At 40.4% G+C, this 22,936-nt stretch overlaps 1 protein-coding gene across 1 annotated transcript; it reads right to left on the bottom strand.

Annotated features, from left to right (window-relative positions):
- Positions 1-264: 264 nt before the first annotated feature.
- Positions 265-21,566, bottom strand: SLC39A8 (solute carrier family 39 member 8). The gene is made up of 8 exons (XM_086464795.1): positions 21,375-21,566; positions 15,725-15,893; positions 11,352-11,521; positions 10,689-10,811; positions 9,373-9,540; positions 3,350-3,557; positions 2,662-2,846; positions 265-411 (listed from the first exon to the last, which is right to left on the bottom strand). Exons 1-8 carry the CDS (start codon positions 21,564-21,566, stop codon positions 265-267), a joined length of 1,362 nt encoding a protein of 453 aa, XP_086320921.1.
- Positions 21,567-22,936: the final 1,370 nt, after the last annotated feature.

The raw sequence follows: 22,936 nt of genomic DNA, 5'->3' as shown, positions 1-22,936 counted from the left end.
GATATGTCCAATAATTTTAAGTAGAAATAAAAACATTAGAATCTGTTCTTTGGCATAGTACAGAACTTGACAGCTCCTACTATTTGGACTGACTGCGAGTCCTAAAGAAGAATTTCCTGTATTTGGAGCAAGGGGGACAGGATGGGACTTGTCACGATTTCAAAACCAAGTAAATTAAATTAATGTCCCTTTATGGATTTCAAGTGTCTTCCATTTGTAATTCACTTGGTGTCTTCAGTATTGATTCCATTTTCACTTGCATTATCACAGCTGAATATTTCCTGCATACAAGGTAATCATCAGTATAGCAGTAAACCCTGTTAGTAAACCAGCATTCTGAATAAGGAAGAATGTGAGATCCATCTTTCTTCCTGTCACTTTCTCTCGCAGCATATCATTCATCTCTGGGAACTGAAAAAAGGGATATTTTTAAGTAAGTATTGCCATCTCGTGGTAGCATGCATAACTTAAGGCATTAAGAACTGAACCATACTGTGACTTTGGACTGAATATTAGAACTAACAGAGGGTGAAGGCGGTCACAGGAACAGGTCACCCAACTACCCTGAAAAACCACTTCACCAAGGACAGTGAGATGAAACGGTGTTTTGTTTCTCTATACTGATTTCACCTGGTTATCTCTCAGGCAAATTTCCTCTTTTTGATTCCGGCAGTCTCCTAGGGCTCAATTGTTGGTCTACACGTTGCTAGGAGCAGCTGCCCTTGTATTGCTAAATGTTGTGTTTCTTCCTTCACTAGTATATAAACAGAGAAATTCTTGTTCAGGAAATGGAAGAATAGGATTCTTCTGCTTTACCTATACGCAGATGAAGTGAAGCTGAACACATACACCACCCCTCAGAAATAAGAAACCTGTTATAAACAGAAGGTCTGGTGGGCTGATGAGGTACGGGTAAAGCATGGAAGAAAGAAGAATGCTGTGAAACTGGTGGTAACACATGTAATGTTACATTACAGCGCAATGAAGGGATTCTTCTTTCCACAACAGGCATCTTAATGGCAACACAATAGCAAAGGATGACTGATCTGCTATTAACCACAGAAACAAAGATACTTCCTCTGCCAGTCAATGGAGGTGATGGCAGATGAGCACTGACGATAAAGTCCCCTGTATGGGGTGATTCAGGGTATGTGTTTCCTGCAGATAAAGTCAACTGCAGTGGATTTTGATGAACATACTCAAATAAGCTTTAGACTCTCCTGCTGTTGTGCTGAGAGTGGCATAGCCAGAATGCAATGAAGACTCTGTATTTCAGTGTTTGTTTAGAAACGTTCAGGCTGGGTGACTCAGAAGCTATCTTACTTTGATCTCACAAGGCAGAAACAGCCATTGAAGGTAATGTAACTCTTGAAGAACAGACTAAGGTGAGTGGGAAGCGGCCAAACCTTCCCAGAAATCATTCCAGAGCTCCGTAATCCTCTTGCACAAGAGGCAAAGACAAAAAACCAGATCAGCTTCATGCCATACAGCAAGGCTCACCTGTGCACACACCTCAGTGTACACATTCTCACATGCCCGCAGCCTCACCACACAGTGATATTACTGGCAGAGGATGGACTGTGCAAATACTGGAGGAAAAAAGAACAGCAAAAAGCAAAGAAGGAAGGAAGGAATGACATTTAGTTAATCCTACCTGCTTCTGGACAAGCAAACCAGAAGTATGTGAAAACCAGAACAGAAAGCGGAAAGCCAGATCTCTGTACAGAGCACTTGAATACCCTATTTCAGACTTTACAGTGGGGAGAAAAATTCAGACAGGTAACGATTCAATCCAAAAACCTATATAAAGAGAGAGAGATGAGGGGGACAGGGACAACACCGAGAGAGAGAAACAGAGAGAACAGAACAATAGATACAAAAAGAAGAATGTTACCTACTTTGATGGATTTAATAATTAATTTCAGTTGAGCCACTCTAAATTTATGCCATGAGTTTTACACATCATAGTTGATCACACTACTATTTATTATATAAGAACTAAACTATATGAAAAGCATTAGCAATTAAGGTACTGCAAACTTGTACACTAAATTACTTACATCGTCCATTTAACTCCAATATTATTACTTATTAAATCCTACGTTACTACCTAAACTATAATAGTACTTAATAAAATAGTCACTATAACTACATGACAGTTCTTAAACACATATAGAATCAAACTGGGCTGTCGAATCTTTTCAAATTCAGGTCTCACTCTTCCAGTTCTACACTCAAATAGATCCTCCACATGTGGCAAGTGTAAACACCTTTGCAGATACATCTGTTCTTACAACACTGAATTAAACGTAAGAAAACTTAAAATTCTCGAAAAATCTCTCTCATTTCAGATAAAACATCATCCTAAAAGCCATTTATAAATATTGCTGACTGCCTGTGAATCCAGATTTTATCTCCCAATATCTAAATCTGATCTGGATCTCAGCACAATTTCTTTGGCTTAATAGAATCATTGAACTGATTCACAGGCAGTGAATTTGTGCACCTCCATTAAGGGTATAATTGATGATTTAACATACAATAATAAGATGACGACCCTGGCACAAGAGGGACAAAATACTAAATTCTACTGGAGGGACTTAGTGCAGTCTTTCTTTTCTTACAGAAAAATAAATAACTGAAAATGAAATTTTATCTCACCATATCTGCCAGAGAGATGTACAGGAACATTCCACCAGCTATGGCAAAGATGATGTTAGGAGCAAAGTTGTTGCCTACTAATATACCAAAAGCCATCCCAATGTAACAGGAACATGCAGACAGAAAGTTGAACAACAGAGCCTGCCGAGTATTCATTCCTGCATTAAGCAAGATGACAAAATCCCCTACAAGAAAAGAAAGAAAAAAAAAAAAAATCTTCAGAAAATGATATTGTGATTATTTTCTGACTTCAAAGGAAGTCTGAAGAAAAGACATGATATGTATACAAATTATAACCCCCTGCTATTTTTCTTCATTCAAATAAATGATGAAGCTTTTCCTTCCGTACTAAGGTAACTGAAATATTCTAAAGCAAGTAGGTGATGCACAATTGAGCTAAGAGTACGGGAACACAGAACTACCTATAATGATTAAAAAAAAAAAAAAAATTGATACAACAGTGTATGCAGCATATACAAACAAGGCAATTAATACCTCTCATAGACATTTCCAGCTCCCACCCAGCTGCACTTGGGAACTTCCTCTAGATGTGTATTTTGGTGCTTGGGAAGTTTTTGATTAATATTTTTCCCATTGTCTAAATTCAATCTACGCTGAATTTTGGCCAGCACAACCTCCTACAACAGTGATTTCCTCAATAAACAACGTCTTGAATGAAGTTCCTTACCCAGTTCATGAGGAAACTCTTCACACAAGATGGCTATGGAGGTACTAAGCCCTTGCAACAGAGACAAAGTGAAAGAAGCACCAATAGCCAAACCATCTATGAAATTATGTACGGCATCACTCAGTGTTACCATCCAAGCAATGGTCCCAATCTTTGACAGTGGGCGCCCATTAAGACACTTGCATAAGCTGCCTTGGGTGGCTTCTTCCTGGAAAAAAAATAACACAATAAAGCAATTACATTAAACACTGAATAAAGAAGCCAAGAAATCACACTTCTGTCTTTAAATGAAAGCCAAGTATAAAATAAAGCACTACTGCATATAGACACCAAAATGCTTGGTCCAAGAAGCAAAAGGCACAGGTAGCAACAGCAAATGTTTTCCGTTTCAACAAGTTAACACGCAGGGCCCAATAACCCTTCTGACCACCCAGTTTTGTCTGAATACCCTTCAGCTGAGACAGAAAGCAGTTCAGACCACAGTGGTCTGAGTGGCTCTCTGGGATCTCTGTCCAATTAAGAGTGTCAAGGCTCCTCACAGCCTCCTCAGCCACCTCTATTAAGCATGTAGAGTCAGAGGGATTTTATGACAGTGACTGACAGCATTTGTATTTCCTACCTAAAAAACATCTGGACAAGTTACGTACTGCCAGTACATCATACTCCGAGACATACTTAGCCACCACAGTAACAGCCAGGAACATGTGAATATAGACACTCTATAAACTTTATTTCTAATTTTGGGCAATGATAGTCAAGTCCAACTATGCAAATTAGTTTCTACAAAGTGTATGTTTAATAAAAACAGCAGTGGGTAATTCTGACTGTGCGAGTTGAAGGCTCAGAGCATGAAAACAACAGGCTAATATAAAACTGCAATGCACATACACACCAGGGATCTCTAATTCCTCACAGAAGTGCAAGTAATCTATATATGTGGTGCTATGAAATAGTGAACAACTTGAAGCAGATAAAAGGACCTGCCATTTTAGCTGGGAGCACAAACTAACCTCCCCTAAAAAATTCCTAAAAATATCCATTCTGATACAACTTCTGTACACATATATACTGTAGTTACATAACACTTATGCATTAAGCATTATAGTATTTCCCTCCTAAAAAAAAGGATTTGCATATAAGGCATTAACCGGTGCTTACTTACTGGAATACATAAGCAGTAATATAAACATCCGCATGCCCATAATGATTTATACACCTCTTGAAGGAGAAGTGTGTAGACGAACACTTCTTCCTCCTTATGAAAGGTCACAGATTATTCCAAACAATTTTCCTTAGTTATTAAAAAGAACACTGCTAATTGTTTTAGTTTCGCCTTATCAAACGCAAACGCTACCAGGCAACTGAATTTTGAACTTCACGGAAATATAATGATTAATAAATCTTTAATGACAGAGCAGTAAGGTCTGTCTCATCATTTGCTCACCAGACTCTTATCTGACATCCTACATCCTTGTATGTAGGAGCTGCCTTGGGACAGGAGAAAAGTTCAAGTCAGCGATTTCTGAGTCAGATGCCTAATACACTACTTGGAACTCATAGCTAATAAAGCCTTGGTTGAGTAGTGCCACAGCTGCCATAAAGAACACTTACAGCTCCTGTAAGTCCTGAAATTGTACTTTGATATGAAAATGAGCAACAGTGACAATGTTATCCAAAAACTGGGAGTTTCCCTGCTGACTCAAACACATAGGTTTTAGACTTGTACTACATGCTTGCCTTCAGTTTTTGGAGATTCTCCTCTCAACATTTCATCTAACACACAAGCAATGCCAATCATATTTTTAGGATGATTCATTTGTACCTGTACTAATTCTGTTTGAGATAGGGTCACTTATGAGTAACAGACCTCTCTCTTAATCCACAAAGGCAACTTGAACTTCACTTCGAGAGAGAAATATTGCAAAGCAAGCCACATAAAACGCATATATTAGGTAACTGGAAGTAAAAAGAAACATGAGTATGATAAAATCCAAACACAATTAGCAAAGCTCTCCACCTATTCATCCAGCTCCCTAAGCAGAAGTTCTGTTCCCCTATGTTTTTTTCTGTTCCCTGGTGACCATCCTTCCAGCTGCCTAAGAACTGATGGAGGCATTGTTTTGCAGATTGTCCTGATTTCTGTCAGAAGCACATCATCTTTCTTGGGCATGTTTCTAGCTTCACTGAAGAAATGGAGTTTGAGACAATGCACAGATTTTAATTTTTAATCATCCATTTTTCTACTAAAAAAAATAATTGTTCTTTCAGAAACCACACACACACAAAAACCGCAACAACAGCAAGTATTTTCTGATAAAGCAACAATATTAAACTCAAGAGACTGCATTTTGAAAAGGTATATTAGTAACTTCTATTACGCATGAAAAAGAGAGGTGGTGGTGGCTTTTCTTTTGTAAAAACTTTCTATTACCAAAAAATTCTCAATTCAAACACCAAGCATCTCCATAAAATAAATTATTTTATGAAAAGAGTTTATTAGAATGAAAATTCCTAAAAATGCAATGAAAACAGTAAGTAAATAATACAAATGTGCAAAATGTCACTTGTACGTACATGTTTGTTTGTTCCCATCAAAGCACGTTTATTTTTATGTGAGAAACATGTGTGTGCCTACAGTTTTCTGAGGGCTGAAGGGGCATAACAGGCTTATCCACGGAACTAACTAAAAAGACCCATTTTCTGGTACCAGTTGCACAGCTGCAAATTCTGACAGTCCAAAGCATCGCATATGTGTAACAAAAAAATCTGAAGGGCTTTTTTGTTGAAATAAATATTTTACAAATATACGTGCTGAACTTTCTATGCATGTATGAAGAAAATGAACATTGAGTAAGAAGATGCTATTAAGAATTCGTTGTTGAACTCATCAAGAATGGAACTGACTGTAGAAACATGCTGAGATTTGGTTTGGTTTAATCCTTGTACATTTTTTTAAAGTAAATGCAATTAATTTAGGAGAATAGTATTGAATTACTTCTAAAAATTACTTTTCTTGATCCAATCTTTTAAAATGCAGAAAGAACTGTCATTTAGAAACTAAGAATCAGTTTTTGAGAGGCTTCTGTAATATATATATATAGCTATCTGTCGTTGACTGTGTAGCTCTGAGGTATCATAATTCTTGCCTGTAATCTACTTTAGATAATGTCTTGACTTCTTCTATAAATTATATAAAGTACAATGACATCGCCTGTCTGGGTTTACAAACCAAACTACACTAGATTGTGTCTCAGATACAAGTAGATGAACGACTAATACATATTCTTAATGTTTAAGATAAGGCACACTGCTGACAAATTTACCCGACAAATATATAGGATTCCAAGGCAAAAACAATGTCTGTCTCTGCTGGACTGTTCCCACTTCATCATGGTAGTTCGGCAGACACCACGGAAGGAATACCAGCTAAGGAGCTCTGTAATAACCAGCTGGACTATCAGGTCTGACTTTTATTAATCATTAGTGCAGTTCTGTATTATTTGTATCTTCACAGTTTATGGTAAACCAAAGATATCCTTGGTATTTTTACTCTTCCAAACATAATTTTTTTACTAAAAGTAATGGCTTCTCCTTTGTTCCCAAACTTAAGAAACTATACATTCTCTTAACTTTATCCTATGATATCTCATCAGATTCCTATTGCTATTTCTGACTGCCTTAGACATGAACCAGACATGTCCTTTTGTGTCCTCTGGAAGTGCCCATAGGACCAAGAAGGTATCCTGATGCCATCTCCAGGGCATAAATAAAGTCCATCATAAAGTTTTGTTATACAACTCCAACATTGTGCACTCATGGACACTGATATTTCAGCAATTTGTCTCTGAAACAACTTTTCTTCAAAGTTACTGTTGTCAAGCCTTATAATTTTAATGCATAGCAGATACCCAAATTTTGGGTAAGCACAGAAGAGGTTTCCAAGGTTGCAATTACTGCTGCAAGTGAAACCTGAAAGTATGTGACTAATTAAACATTTAGATTTACTCGGGCAGTCAGTCTGTTCTGGCATTAAAACAGAATATGGCTGAAAACAGCTACCACACTTTGGCACAATCGGACCTCAAACTCCCTCCTTAAAGCCTACATGACGATTTCTGGCCACACTGCGTTTGTCCTCTCTAATAAGCTTTAGATGACATGGACATTAGGTATGCGTTGGCTTATGCCAAATGGTTTCTTCATAAATACCAAATGCCTGTAAAGCTGAATGCACACCTACCCTCACGGCACTACCCTAGCTGCCCCAAAACCCCTCACCCATATCGGCCCTGCCCTGCCCGCTAATGACTCAGAAGGCTACCTGGCCCCTCTGAACCTCCCTGGAAGAGGAAAAGAGTAATGGTGGCTCTTTTTGTTGCTACCTCCAGTATCAGCAGCAGGCTACCTGCCACTGGGATTCCTTGCAGCCAGCCTCAGCTCTGGAGCGAATTTTACCCTGTCACTTTCAGGAGGTTTTAATACAACATATTCTCTTCCCAGCTTTGGAGAAATGGAAAGGAAGAAAGAATGGAAAGCATAAATTTTCCTAAGAACAGTAAGTAGAGGAGAACCACCTTTGTGAAATTTTAAGCTCTTAAAGTCAAGACTGCATGTAAAAGGAGATATATGAGTATCCCACAAAGGATCTTGGAGTGACCTACAATATGTTATGATCACGAGCACTGCATCTAAACTAATTGCTAGAAATAAATGCTATATAGTTATATTTTATTATTATAACATACAGTATGATTTTGTTATGTTTACATTACGTGTAAGCAGATGGCTAGCCAAAACATAATAATAGAATAGGTCCAGATAAAACTTCTGGTAAACAGGGCAGAAAAAAACAGCACCCATAACACAGGAGATGACCATCTCCACAGAGAGTGGAGGGTTCCTCTATTTGTTTTATAAATCTACAAAATACAGTTTAGGGACACTCACAATACTAATTCCCTCTTGATGCTCATGCAATTTTAATTATTAAGGATGTTTCTCCTAGTTTGTAAAATGCCCAGTATCCACCACACTTCATGACATTTCTTCAGTAAGGACAAGTACAATTCCGGTACTTTAAACTCTGCATTAAACACCCTGTGAGCCTGCAGGGTCAATGCAGAACTCTCAGACTCTCTCCCAGCTGTTAGGGCCTGCCTCTGGCTTCCTCTCCTGCTCCTCACAAACAATCTACTGGCTAAAGAACATGGGTGGTAAAACAGAAATCTCTACTATGAAAAAAACCCGCCTTAGCCACCAAAGAAATGTTTCTATGTTTTTATTTTTTTTTTAAAATAAGGGACAGTATGGCTCCTCCCTGTACAGGAAAAAGAGTAAAGAAGCACACCAACTTTCTCTTCATGCCTCCATTTTCTTCTCAGTCAGAAGTCATATTTGCAGTATGAAAACAAACACAAAGAAATACAGAGAGCAAACGTGAAAGAGAATTATTATTACTATTATTATATATTTAAACCAGGAGGAATGGCTTCTGTCTCAACATATTACCTCCATAATTCCCACAGTATCCAAATATACTACACTAGCACAAGCAGTGCTCACAATATACTGCATGAATGTTACTGTATTAGTTTTCCTCATTAATCACTGATTCAGAGGAATCAGGTTCTCACACTTAGTGTGAGATAAGCTTTATATAGTCAGGAACACAATATGGATCATGCAACACGAGAACACACTACCACTCTTTAAGCAAAACAATAACAACAACAACAAAATCAAAATCAAAATTAATGGAATTATCTGGTTAAACATATATCTCTGTCCTACCCATCCCAATACTGATATCAATTCACCCTTTTTGTTGGCTACGAATTGACTGTATCATTCAGCTTTTGTAAGCTTGCCCCAAAACCCCACATTTTTTCATAGGGCTCAAGCAACTTACAAGCTATAAGTTTACAAAAACTTGACAAAAGTAGTAAAAATTCCTATTAACTCTCCCCTCATATATGCTTATATAATTTGCAGGGATAACAAATACATAGACACAATTTTCATACCTGTGCTGAGACCACACTGATGCTGTCAAAACCAAGATTTCCATTGCTCTCTATGATGGCTGAATTTGCATAACACACCCCCCCATTGCTGGACGACAGTGGTTTGGGTGGGTTAGTCTTATCCTGAGAACAATTCTGTTCACCATTTTCAGAGTCACTATGGCCAGTCTAGGTGACAAATAAACAAGTAGGTAGCTAATTAAAACAAAGGCAAAATAACAAACATAATAGAGACCAAAAAAGAAAAGGTGGAGGCATCATATTCATGCTCCCTTGCTTTTAACACCAAGTAAATCTTTAAATGGGCAGCAGCAAACATTTAAATGTTTAAATGAACTCCAAACATATCTAAATTCCTAATTTATCTCTTACTTTTAGCCAATCAGAATACATGTGGGAATTTTTCATTTTTATACCTTTATATAGAACCTCCCAAGCCAAACACCTGATCAACATTTGCTAGTTATTCATGGCTGCTAGTCAAATAGAGCTTATTATTTGTCAACTGTTCCCAAAAATAAAGGGCAACAAATTCATTTTTTCTAATTTTTTTTTGGTGGAGTTATTACAAATGAGGGACAGCTGATCTTCATAATCTTCAATATCAGCAACAGTTTCGTAGGGGTGACCTTAAGTGAGGTAAGAGTAGGAAGACAGCAGAGTTTCCTTTGCAAGACACGAGCAGAGGGGACCAAAAATTTTGAGAAGCCCTTCTCTAAGACAAATTCAGCCCTACTCACGTGAGTACACAGAAAACAAGTACTCTGACGTATGGGTAGAAAGCAGCGCCCTGTGCAATACAGGTAACTGCAGTGTCACTAAAGTAGGTCTGTGTACCAGAGCATGGGGGAACACAGAACTGAAGTTACTGAAGGTGAGATTCAGGCACTGTCAGCACAGTTACACTTTACAGATGACTAAGAAGATATGTCACACTGATTTCTCTTGCCCAAAGGGGAGATCCAAGGACAAACTCCATTCTCTCCAGCTCCTGCATATTTCCACTTTTTTTCTGACGTGTTTAGCTAGCACGGCAACAACTTAGCCGTTGAGAGCAACTAGAGCATACGCCAGCGACAGCAGACCACACCCACATCTGAATTCTATTCCCAGCTCTGCTCCTAACTCCTCAAAAAAGTGGGGTTGCTTCCCCTATCCATATGGGTTTTAAACAGATATATCAGAACACGTGGTAAGGCTGAATTCCTCAAATAAAATGGAAAAACCCACACATTTTATTAAACTATCAAGTAGCTCATAAAATTTAACAAGCACTTTAAGGGAAGGCTCAGTCCATTAGTGATATATTTCATTACCTGGTTATAGATCTTCAAGATCACTTTAAGAATCCTTTCCACAAAGAAGAGAATGTAGAATCCACCAAACACAGCAACTGCTTTCTCAGCATAGTTATCTACTTTTGGGTCAAACCCAAATGCCTAACAGAAGAAAAAAGCAATGCAAATTAGTCTGTTATCTTAGTACATTTCCAGAAAAACAAACAAACACCCCCCACACACAGACACTCCTCTAAAGTACAGTCTGTCTCTCTACTGAGCATGAGTTTCCATGAGGCTGAAATTATGAAAGACCTTTACCTTTTTAGATTTTTTAAATTTGGATTAAATGTTAACAGTGTTTTAATTCAGTAGAACTTCACATGCAGAATGTAGTAGTAAAGTGAAAGACGAGAAGGGTCTAACGTGCAGTCTATTAAAGCTCAGCAGAATTTTATCCAGTGCATTTCTCACTCTATCTAAAGGCAGAATAGCCCTTGGTCTCTCCCATGGCACAACTAGACATAGATCTTGATAGCTCTGCTCACCCAGCCAGAAGAGATAGTAGCTAACGGCACTGAAGCCCACCCGCAACTCTTTGGAGATTGCAGCCCACACACAGAACCCCACTGCAGCATGCTTCTAAAATTAATACACTTTAGAAACTAGTATACAAACCAAACAATTATTCCCCTTGCTTACCTCTGGAATGAGCTGGAAAATTGCATTAGAAAAGAGAGTGCCAATGGCCAAGCCCACGAAGTAGGTTAAAACCTTGGGGAAATATGACTTCTTCAAGAGGGGAGTTAAAATCAATCCCAGAAGTGATGCCAAGTTAATGATAGTCACAGCCAGGAAACCAAATCCCCAAACTGCGGATAAACAAGCAGAAATATAAAATATTTTAGTATAACACCCACTTCAGGCTGTTTATGATTTTTCTAACAGTTGAATCGGCACAAAACTGGCAAGAAGAGTGGTTCCATGGTTGAAACTACACTTCACAAATATAAAAATCTTCAAATGCAAAGATACTTAAGATACACACCTGCAGAAAGGAAATATCTGGAAACATAGTCTGGGATTACCATACTAAAAATGGAAACTGAGCTAGTACAAGGTCTGGGACAGCCTATCTGCTGCTAGTCTCTCTACAGTCAGTGAAGAGTAAAAATTAAGGCTTAGGCCAACAGTCAAAGTAGCTATAGCACAGACAGAAGATAAAACTTCTTACTAGTTCCAGGGTTAGATCCAGTTGTCATTTACTCCTAAGGAACTCCAAACTAGAAAGTCTGCTGTCTTGGCTGTAGTAGATTCAAAAATCCTTCCTGATAAGGGACAACTCCTTCAAATCATCCTGAGGCGGTAACCTTCTGTTCCTAACATTCCCCCTCCTCCTCTAATTCAAAGTAGTTCTGTCAGCTGAAAACGCTACCCATTGCTGCTTATCAAACAAGTGAGGTGGCAGACAGCTGATAGTAGAGACAATTATAATAGAGAAATGAAAGCGTATGAAAAAAGAGGTTCTAGGTTCAAAAAGATGGACGTGTGATTTAGGCACACAGTGGGGAAAACCTCTCCTAAGAAGTGGCAAAGGCACCAGGGTTCACCCTAACTTAGCTTCCTTCCCCATAAGAACAGTCTCAAGATTTTGAGAGTTCAGACACCAGGACTCATACAAAGCTATACCATAATTATTCTGGAGTCTGAATTATAGGTTGGGGGCGGGGTGTCGGTGTGTGAGGTCGTGAGGTTGCTGCTGTTGTTCATAAGCATCACAAAGCTGTGCCTCTATGCATGACTACTGTTTTTCCCAGTGACATCTCAAGTCCCTGCGAGTACAGAGAAAAGCTTTAAAGGTTGTACTGAAGAGGCCTCCAACGCTGCCTCAAGTAATGCCACAAAACCACAAAGTTATCCATATAGATAGTGGGTTTGTCTATAAAAATTAACCACAAATAAAAATCAAAGCAAACACAATGGTGGCTATATGTGAACAGTTTGGTATAATCCAGAAAGTTGCATCATTATAAGCTTTACAATATGTACGTAGAGAGGTTATCATAAATTCCTTTCTGCACAGCAGAAACTAACAGATCAGATTACGATCTGCAGCCTAACTTTCCCGTAACCCAATCATCAAACACACTAAGCTGGATTCCCCACCTGCAACTGCGATAACTCTACTTTGTTTGCTCAGTGTCACAACTTTTACATGTAATGAATTTTATATTACGTCAAGAACAGAAAGCATTAGAAACATTTAAAGCATTTGCAGAAGATAAATCAATGCCAATCAGAACATTCATTCACCATTGTATGCTTGATGCAATAGGAGATATCTCCTAACATACTAAAGGACCTGTGCTCACAAGTACAGACATATTCTCATCCACTGGTATGTAGTATCCCCTTTTGTCACAAAAAAAAAGAAAAAGAAAAAGAAAAAGAAAAAGAAAAAAAAAGGAAAAGGAAGTCTTTCTTCTTCCTGATTTACCAGAGATTAGAGGTGCCAGAAGACAGATGTGGTTTTGCTTTTAAAATTCTGTCCTAGATCTGGATGGCCCAAAGATCTTGGGATTTTACACACTGATATTTTGTTTCTGATTTACTCAACTGAAGTGGAAGAATAAGTAAGAATTAAAATAAGCAATTAAATAACCTCAAACAATGAAAGAATAAATTAAATATTATCCATCCTCAGCATTCCACAGATCCTGCAGTCAGCCTTAGAAATATGGGAACTAAACTCATGAAACTCTAAAAGGAATAAAATTAATCTAAGATCTTTCTTATATGTTCTCCAGGAAGGTGCTCGTGGGCCTTGTGGCAAGCTTCTCTTTAAGTTCAGAAAGACCTGAAAAGTAATTTGAAAGAAAAAAAACTCCCACAAACAAACGATCACCCCATAATTACACAATTACAGGAACTGGTACTTCAAGTGAAGTACCACAAATTAGGGAAAAAAGAAGTTATAAAATTCCACGGCAAGCAATGTTGCCAAAGTTCCTGCACTATAGACTTCACTTCACAATATCATGTATGCAATGCTATCTTAAAATTGGTTTTATTCACTAGGACTCCATCTACACTAAGCTGTTAATTTGTCCATGCATCTCAGAAAGCTGGCTAGTCTGACTTTACACATCAGAGCGGAGCATTATGCTTAGGACGCACACTCTCTTCCCCTGAGACGGGTGGCATGGTCACCTTTTGCCAACTACCATTATTCTTTCTGTCTCTAGAACTGCAGTCCCAATAAAGAGACAGCCAATCCCAACAAAGAGACAGCCAAGATACCCAAAGGCACAAGAAATCCAAAAAAGAAAACGACGGGAGTCCAAGTAAGATGCCCTCCTTAGAAAACCACTGCTCAGCACTGTTTCTTATAAGAAGTGGGGATGACTCCTCTGGGCCCTCCTGAGGCAGACTCAGGCTCTTCCTTCGCTCTGTCCTGGGATGAAAAGGAAATAAGGGCATGAAGGAGAAGCCAAGCAGACAGCACAGAACCTGTTCGCCTTGGACAGAAGGAACACTACTGGGCATTTCCAGCTATTTCATGCAGCTCTACACACCACCCTATTGTCTTTCAGAGAAGCTAGAAAGGGAAGGACATGGGTGTGCCCCTAAGGTCAGCTAGGTTAGATATGAGTTATACAAACACCAAGGAAAAAGACAGGCTATATGCTGCCTTTTAACGTCTCTTCTTCATCACCACTTTTTTTTTTTTAATTGCAAGTAGCTGTCCCATAAAGCTTATTGTACTAATTTCTTCTGTATGTGTCGTCTGTTTGTATTTTGGAAGACAGAATACTGTTCAGTGTGTGGGAGTCCTTAGGCAGAAAATTCACATATGCATAGCTGGAAACATGCATAGAGGATTGTGCTTCATGGGCAGTAATTGAAAGCAAGTGGTCTCAATGCTGCCACAATACAGATTCATTTTGTGATGGGATGGGGGTGTGCATAAATCAACATCTGCATTTGGCACTGGGCCTTTCTGTGAATCTCCCTTTGAAACAGGTACCACTATGTGTCACAGCCTCATACACTTGTGGTTAAAAATACCCTAATGATGGGCCTTGCAGATTTCTCGTGCTGCAGCTAAGGGAGGGGCAGTGAGAAGGCTGCCTTGTTTATCCGGCTACTGGACATTGCTTCTGAGCTGACAAGATAAAAGAAAAAACAAGAGGGATGGTCTAAATCTGCTCATCCAACCTGCTCATCCAACTTCCTAACTTTTTAATTCAGCTGACTCCCTTGGAACAATAAATTTATTTGGAATACTCAAATAAATAGGCCATTACATATTTGATCTTTATCATTTCAACAAGTGACTTCATTAACCAGCTGAATCTCCCCTGTCCTACACTTTTTACTGCACTGTACAGTTCTATGCACAATAAACACAGAAGTAACAGTGAGAAAAATAGGAGGAAGGAAGAGTAAGGCTACTCAAACATGTGATGACGCTCCATGAGTAGGGGGCAGCACAGAAGATGACATGAAAGTAGGAGGTTGGGTTTGCAAAGAATATGAGTATTTTTCCTCCTCAGTAAAACAGTCATTGGCTCCCCAGATGTCATGACTCCCACCTGCAAATAATTCCACTCGAATGCAGTCTCCTAATAATTTTACCTTGAGTTGCCTTGATACATGCACATCCCACTAAGTCTGATTTCCCACTGCAAATCAGCTGCACAGACTTCCCTTCTGTCCTCCCATCTTCTCTCCTATTAACCAGCTATTAGTGAGGGTTCTTGTGCTTCAAGGCACAAACTATTATCCAAATAAAACATTTCAGAAAGACTCTTCCTTTAATGGACAAATTATTCCATAACTAGCTACTCTGTTCTTTTGCCTTTTTCTAAAACATTTTTGATAGATCACTGTCAAGAGACAGATTATTTATTCAGATTGTTTGCTGAACTGAACCAGCACTTTAATTTCATTTCCCACTTTACAACTTTATTTTCCTAAACAAGATACTCCTGTTACATATAGATAAACGCTTACTATTCCCCTAAGAAAACCACACTCCAGTTGCAGTATTAATGCAATTAATATTAACTAACCTTGTAAAGAATGTGGTTTAGACGTATCCACAAAGTTTTCCTGATGGTCACATGGGTGAAAAATTAGCTGCTGCAAAACAGCAGGACATATTGTAGAGAAGCTTGAATTTGATATGTGACTGTTGTTCGGTATCCCATTCAATGACAAAATTTCCTCTCCAGTCAAGCACTGAAACAAAAAGGGATTTTGCCAACTTAATACACTACTGCAAATCCAAAAAATAAGTCATACACCAAGACATCCAAGAACTACAACATGAAAATACTATAACACATTTTCAAGCAAGTGTCGGTGTTTGTATGCTGTGCATGAAAACACTGTGATTGCCTAACATGAAGCAGAAGTGATTCAAAGTATTTTAAGATAAATCACAAATTGACGAAACATGTTTTAAATAGACATTTGTAAATCTTTCGCACTATGAACCAGGACAGTTAAACCTAACAATATATTTGGAAAAACAGCTTCAAAGTAATTAAGGTCTCATGTAATTACAAAATACTTAAGAGAAGACTAGGTACAGTTAAAATCTCAGTGACAGAGTATGTCAGAAAATGATTGGTAATTCAGTGACTGCTCATTCATGTAAATGACTACTACTACTTTACAAGAATGCTTCCCAAATTAGCTGTTTAAAAATGGTCTAAACGTTAGCAGCACTTAACATTTTCCATGCATTTTATAGCAATAATTGTTAACGGCAAACATTTATATGTAAAACGATCCCATACTCCAATGAGCTAAATTCTTACTTGGGATCTCCACTTTGCCATCAGCTAAGGACAGAACGGTATCTAATGGGTCAGGGATAAATGTACTTCACAGTGCTAAACCAGGCCATGGGCAGGGCTGGTTGCTCTGTTCATTATTTTCAACCAAAAAGATAAAAGACAAACCATGAAATATCTTAAAATATACACCTACAGCAAAATCAAGTATATTTATATGAAATGTTCTATATCGCTGAAGTCTTTCATCTAACACTTTCCATTTATTCATATTCATTATTTCCTACAATGATCAGTACAGAAAGTGTTCTTTTTTGGGGTGTAAACAAAAGTAATTTGGCTTATTGCTGTACGACAAACACATACCAAGGAGCCTCAAGACAAAAAGTCAAATGTTTTCCTTCTATATAAGACATCAAGTTAGACCGTAACTCCCCCTGTAGCAAATCTCAATGTGGTTGCAGAAGCAAAGCACTGGAAGCCTTAGCAAAATAAAAAACAAATGGTCACTCCCGGCTCTTCTCAGTTTTGCTAGCCTTCACATTCCACAGCAGTTCTCCAATAATTCAAGATTATTATTTATAAAGCAAATTCCTTCTAGAGATATGCCAAAGCAACTGCAAGTCATTTACTTCAACAGAGCTGCTTCTGCTTCTGTTAACAAATATTTTTCTAATACTGTCCAAAAGGTGAAAGGCATCCATGCATCATTTGAACATGACTATTTCTGACTTAGCTTGGAGGGAGAGAACATGCAGGACAATTACAATTACCTCAGCCAAATTACATCCAGGATGTTTCTCTCCTTCCTCTGTAACAACTCAGTCCAGCAGAGCACTCAAGTACATGCTTGAACTTAAACATAACTATAAATTTTGCTAAGGCCAAGAGACCTTGAAGACTCAAATATCTACAAGCAATGTGCATATACTTTTATCTTTCAATGTCAATGCTAATGTCAAAGTGTCATATATAAAATAAATACAGCTTGATAACAGAAGATTTTGTTTGTTTGTTTTAAAGCACATCACTCCATTTAATCTCAATGGAAGCAGTGCACAGAGAAACCGTCACCGAAGATACAGTCTTTAACAGCCCAATACATGAACCTCTGGAGCTTTCTAAACTGGTCACATGCCTAATCGTTTTACCGTTAACTCTGCATTATGGAATAATACAAAATATGTAACTAACATGTCCAGTATGAAACAAAGAGAAGATAATTGTGGTCTATAGGAATAGTTCCTTATGGTGCTGCTTGTGTTACTGGCTCATAGAGCCATTTCTGGAAGTCTATGGTGAAAAGCCCTTAAAAAACCAAGCCAGTAGGAGCCGAGAATCCCTAACATAACTATGTCTAAGAGAAATCAGCTTTAACTATCTCATTCCTAAAAACACAGTATAGATTACTAGTATTTAAAATACTAATGTGTTAGTATTAATATTAGTTCACAAAAATCTAAACCATGTTGTAGGCAGAAAACCAGACTGTGGAAAGAAAATAAACCAGACACAGAATGAACTAGTAAAGTCAAGACTTGTAACTTTGGCTACATACAAACAAGCAAGTGAGAAACATCATTGGACAAGAGCTCTTTTATGTGAAGATGAGAAATAACATTTCATTTAATTACTATTATTATTTCGATCAGGGACAAACCCAGAGGATAATCATTGCTATAAACGATTCATTGTTATAAGTCACCTCATCCTCTCCCTAAACTCCTACATACATCCAAGAGCTAAAAAGCAAGCTTGCATGAGTTCATTGGCACAATTAAAGGATTATTTAAAAGATTAAATCTATTGGAAGCCTTGGATTGGAACAACTCATGTTTGCACACTGCAAAACTCTGCATTTGTCTTTGGAGGATAAATACATTAAGACAGCCACATTGCTGTAAAAACATAAGCTATTTATTTTGTAAGACTGACAGATGATCTCAGCAGAAAGGAAATTTAGCCTCATGGAACAGGGGACTGAGAATGATGTCCTGGCTCACCAAGGCTACTGTCATGTCTGTCACCCGCTACTGGGTGAGGGGACTAGCAGAAATGTGACTGTCACCCAGTGTTTAATAACCATTGCCAAAAAAAAAAAAAAAAAAAATGACATAACTGGTCACGTCTCTGAACTGTTGAAAAATCATTTTAAAAATGCTTTCATCAAAACTGGGGAGGCCTTAAATCAGTAGAATTTACACAATTACAAAGTATTCAGAGTTTAAAAAAAAAAAAATAAACCATCAATTGGGTTATTCAAACAGATATTTACTTTTCTCCTGGTAAGGCTCTCCCAGAAATGATTGACCAATATGGGATTTTATTTTTTTTTCAAGATGGTAAATGAAATAAAGTGAGGCCCAACTATCTAGAATCTCTCTACACCAGTATCTTCATAAATGAAAAGCAGATGCCAGCTCACCACATCCTTTGAAGGAAAGGATGGGATAATTGCTCAGACAAAAATAATGCAGAGGGAACCTCTAACTGGGAAATGCTACAGTACCAACCATCTTGTAAATTCTTCAGTCCCTTTTCTAATCTTCTGTCATGTTCTGATCTTTGTTCTACCTTTGTTTTATCTGTAGAATTCCACATGTGAATTACTAAGACACCCAACAGCAACCTGGACTGCAGTTTCTAGATGTTGCCAGATTCAATACTAGCCTATGCATCCAGGCTATTTCAATCTTTAAGAAAATGCATTGGCTTCTCGTGGATTTTCTTTTGTAAGAGTAAAAGGCTTACCAAAACTGTTATGAATTAAACAGTAAAACTAAACACTAACACTGGGATAAAACTAACAGAGACTGTTCCTTCCTGACAGTTTTTTAAAGTGCTGTATTGCCTATCCCATATAGATCAACTCTCCACTAAAATATACTTCAGGCTTGGATGAAGGACTCTGATAGAACAGAGGTGTGCTACCACCATTGGAAGAAAGGCCTCGGAGTCATCCCACTAGCTCTGAAGACTTAAGAACTGAAAGTCTAAGATAAACCTTGTTTCCTCCTACAGTCAGATATTTATGCAGCCTGAATAGATTCAGACTACATAAGAAAGACCTGAATCCCTCTCCAGAGGTATTTACTTCCCTCTGCAGAGAACCAGTAGAGCTTAGGCCCCTGGTGCCTTCCAAAACACAAAGTTAGATTAGGCTACTTATGTCTTCTGTCATAACCAGGAGATACTCTAAATTATCAACTTGTAAGCACAAAGAATCACAGTGTTTGAAAATGATCAGGTATGATTTACTCGGTATGAGTATGCATTTGCATACACAACCTGACCAAAGTCATTGATACACATAACATCTATGAGGGACCAAAAGCCAGGAGCTAAAATGCACTTGCTTAAATGGTACTAGCTGTTAGAGCAGCTGTAAGGCCAATTTTAAGGAAGAATACTAGTAATTCAGCAAAAAGCATACACATTTCAGTATGGAACCCTAGATACTATTCAAAATGGACACAACTAGAACAGGCCTGTAAAAAATTTTGTTTCAGTTAAACTTCAAATGACTTACAAGGAACATGCATGTACAGCAATAAGAATGAGTATTACTTTTTTTTTTTTTCCACCGTAGCCTGTGCCAAAGCCTGTGTACGAGGGCTACGTGCTTTTGCAGAGGGAAAACCTGAAGGACTGAAGAATCTACTCATTTCTATGCCCTTTTAAAGAAAGCTCCTTTTCATACCCATATTCAACACTACAAACTTGTATTTCACATGTGTGGCTGGGAATGTTTATATTTTTAATACACTGTGTTGGAACAGTGTTCAATTTGTGAGATTTGAAAGCAGTGACTCTGGCAAATATTGCCGTGCTTATACTGAATACTAGATTGATTTCAGTGGCATTAACTCCCAATTAAACTGCTGTGAAGGGTAAAGACACCAGAATTGTACTCTTTCTGAAACAGAAGGAGCTTATCCAAGGTTTGTTTCCTTCACAGAACAAGCAAAAGAGCTACTAATCCAAATGTAAAAAAAATTCTCAAGGTCCCTAGAGCCATGCCTCTTCTGTATCTTGGGGAGTGGAATCAAACCAGAGCAAGTAGTCATCCCTGCTTTCATTTCATTTTCGTGACTTTGTGTCCCTGATTCCTGAGCATAAGGAAATCTCCACCAGCCTCAAGATTCCGCCTCAAGGGAACAAACCTAGTCTAGGATACCACAGAGACATGAAATTACATAGGCTTTAAAAGCAGCAATGAGGTCTGAGTTTTGTATGGAGACACTAGAGTACAATATTTTAATGAAAAGTAATATTCCAATGATATTTAGTCAGTAAATTAACCGTTTTAAACAGTTTTTAGTAGACTGATTGACGGGTATACACTTTGCACTCAACTTAGACGAAAGATGTGAAAATTTCTGAAGAGGTTTCTTTCCGCAAGTCAACCTGCCTAGAATCAAGTTCGTGCTATCCTGCAACAGCTGTATTTTAACAAGCCCTGAAGATTTGCTTATATGACCCTCGGAGGGAAACACTAGCTGATTCTCCCACACTTTTTGCTGCGTCCAGCTGCCACGCACCCAGGAACAGCGCCAGTTTAACTGGCGAACACCGAAGCGGCAGAGCTAATGCCCAGGGCAGCCCCGCACACAGCAGCCCGCTGATGGATACAGGCTTTCCCCGCCCGCACGCTGGTCCCCCCCGGGCCGGTACCTTTGCCCGAAACCCGGGCCCAGCGCCTCGGGAGACCTTTGCTCCCTCCCTCCCCGCTTCAACGTGAGGAAACACGACGGAGACGAGATTCAAGAAACTCGGGAGCTGCCCACCCGGCTCGGCGCCCTGGCTCCTGGACGTGCGTGCCCAGCCCAGCCCAGCCCTCACCACCGCCGCCGCGGAGCCAAAGCGGCACCCGGCCAAGCCCAGCTCCCGCCGCCGCCGGGGCCGGGGCCCCCCGCGGTACCTGGTTGTGGTGCAGGTGGGCCAGCGGCAGCCCCGCGCCCAGGGCCGGCGCGGCGCCCAGCCGGTGCAGCAGGGCGGAGATCTGCCCGGCCGACAGGCTGTGGTTGGTCCCGAAGACGCGCAGCACATCGTCGGCGAAGGTCACGGCTGCCGGGGCGCCCCGCGCCGCCGCTGCCGCCGCGCGCGGAACCATCTCCAGCCCCGCAGGACGCCGAGTGCGGCCGAGCGCGCAGCACCGCGCAGCCCCTCCGCCTCTGCGGGGCGGGAGCGGCGGCCGCCCGGCCCGGCCCGGCCCGGCCCCTCCCCGGGGGGCGTAGTGGAGAGACGGGGCGGGCGGCAGCGCGGCGGTATCACCGCGGCTCTGGACGGGACGGGGGCCGCCCACACCCCCCCACCCCACCCCCCCCGCGGCAACGGCAGTGCCCCTGCGGGAGCCCTCGGCAAGGGGTCGCCCCGCTTTTCGGTCCCCGCCGCGGTGACGGGCTGCTTATCGAGCGCCAGCCTAGTCCTGCCGGCCTGGGGCTGAGGGCAGCCGCAGGGCCTCCCCATAGGGAGAGGGGGACACGGGGCTGCTCGGAGCTGGCCCCAAGCACGGGCAGGGGGGAGGCTGCAGGCAAGCGTGCTGTAGCCAGCGCTGGCCCGGGGCCCAAGGGTCACGCAGCCATCGGACACATCCGCGGCGGCACGCAGGCTCCCCTCAGCTGCCCCGAGCGCCGCTTCCGGACGCGCACCTACGGACATCGCCCGCCCGCCCGCCTTCCCCCGCCCGGGCCCCACGCCCACCCGCCTCGACCCACGAACGGCAGATGGGATAGTCGAGGCCAAGGTCCAGGCGCAGGCCCAGGCCCAGGCCCGGTGCGCAGGCAGGTAGGGCCCTGCCGCACGCACGCACCTCACCAGCGGTATCGCCGCAGTCGAGGCACCTGGACCTTGGAATGAGCCGTGCCGTTGGCAGCCAGTTAGGCAACTCCTCTCCGGCCCCCTCGCTCCCACAGGCTGAGACAGGGATGTGTGTCTAGTCTGCCTTTCTAGGAAAGTTTAATGCCTGCTTTCATAATATTTCATGTTATTTCATGCATGCTTTTTAACAGAGAAAATTATGACTGGTCACAGGGATGTTCCTACGGGCTGTCACTCAAGTGGTTCAGATATCAATCCTCATGCTTCAGGACAGCAGCCAGGTGGTAGCAGCTCCGGCTCAGGAGAGACTTGTGCTATTAAGTTATTCTGTAACTGCCCGTTAGAAAAATTTCCTATATATTCCTGTAGTGGGCAGGGACAGCATATTTTCAAAGCCGTGGGTTTTTTGAACAGATTCTCATTTAGACCTCTGTGGAACTGTGCTAACTTACATGAGCTGAGACACTGTCCCCAGTTCCAAATTTTCTGAAGCCAGAATTCTGTACTGTGTGTGCCAAGCAGCCTGGGTAACAGCACTACATAGGAGGCATGGTTAAAGATACTTCACAAGCAGTGAAACTCATTTGAATAATTTCTTCATAAACAACTTCGATACCACAGTGCATAAAGCACGTAGCATAAAAAAATGCCAGCAGCATAACA

This window comes from Leptosomus discolor, chromosome 4 (assembly GCF_034619465.1).
Source record: "Leptosomus discolor isolate bLepDis1 chromosome 4, bLepDis1.hap2, whole genome shotgun sequence".
NCBI lineage: Eukaryota > Metazoa > Chordata > Aves > Leptosomiformes > Leptosomidae > Leptosomus > Leptosomus discolor.
Note: the sequence above shows the minus strand (reverse complement) of the source record. Positions and strands in the feature narration are given on the sequence as shown.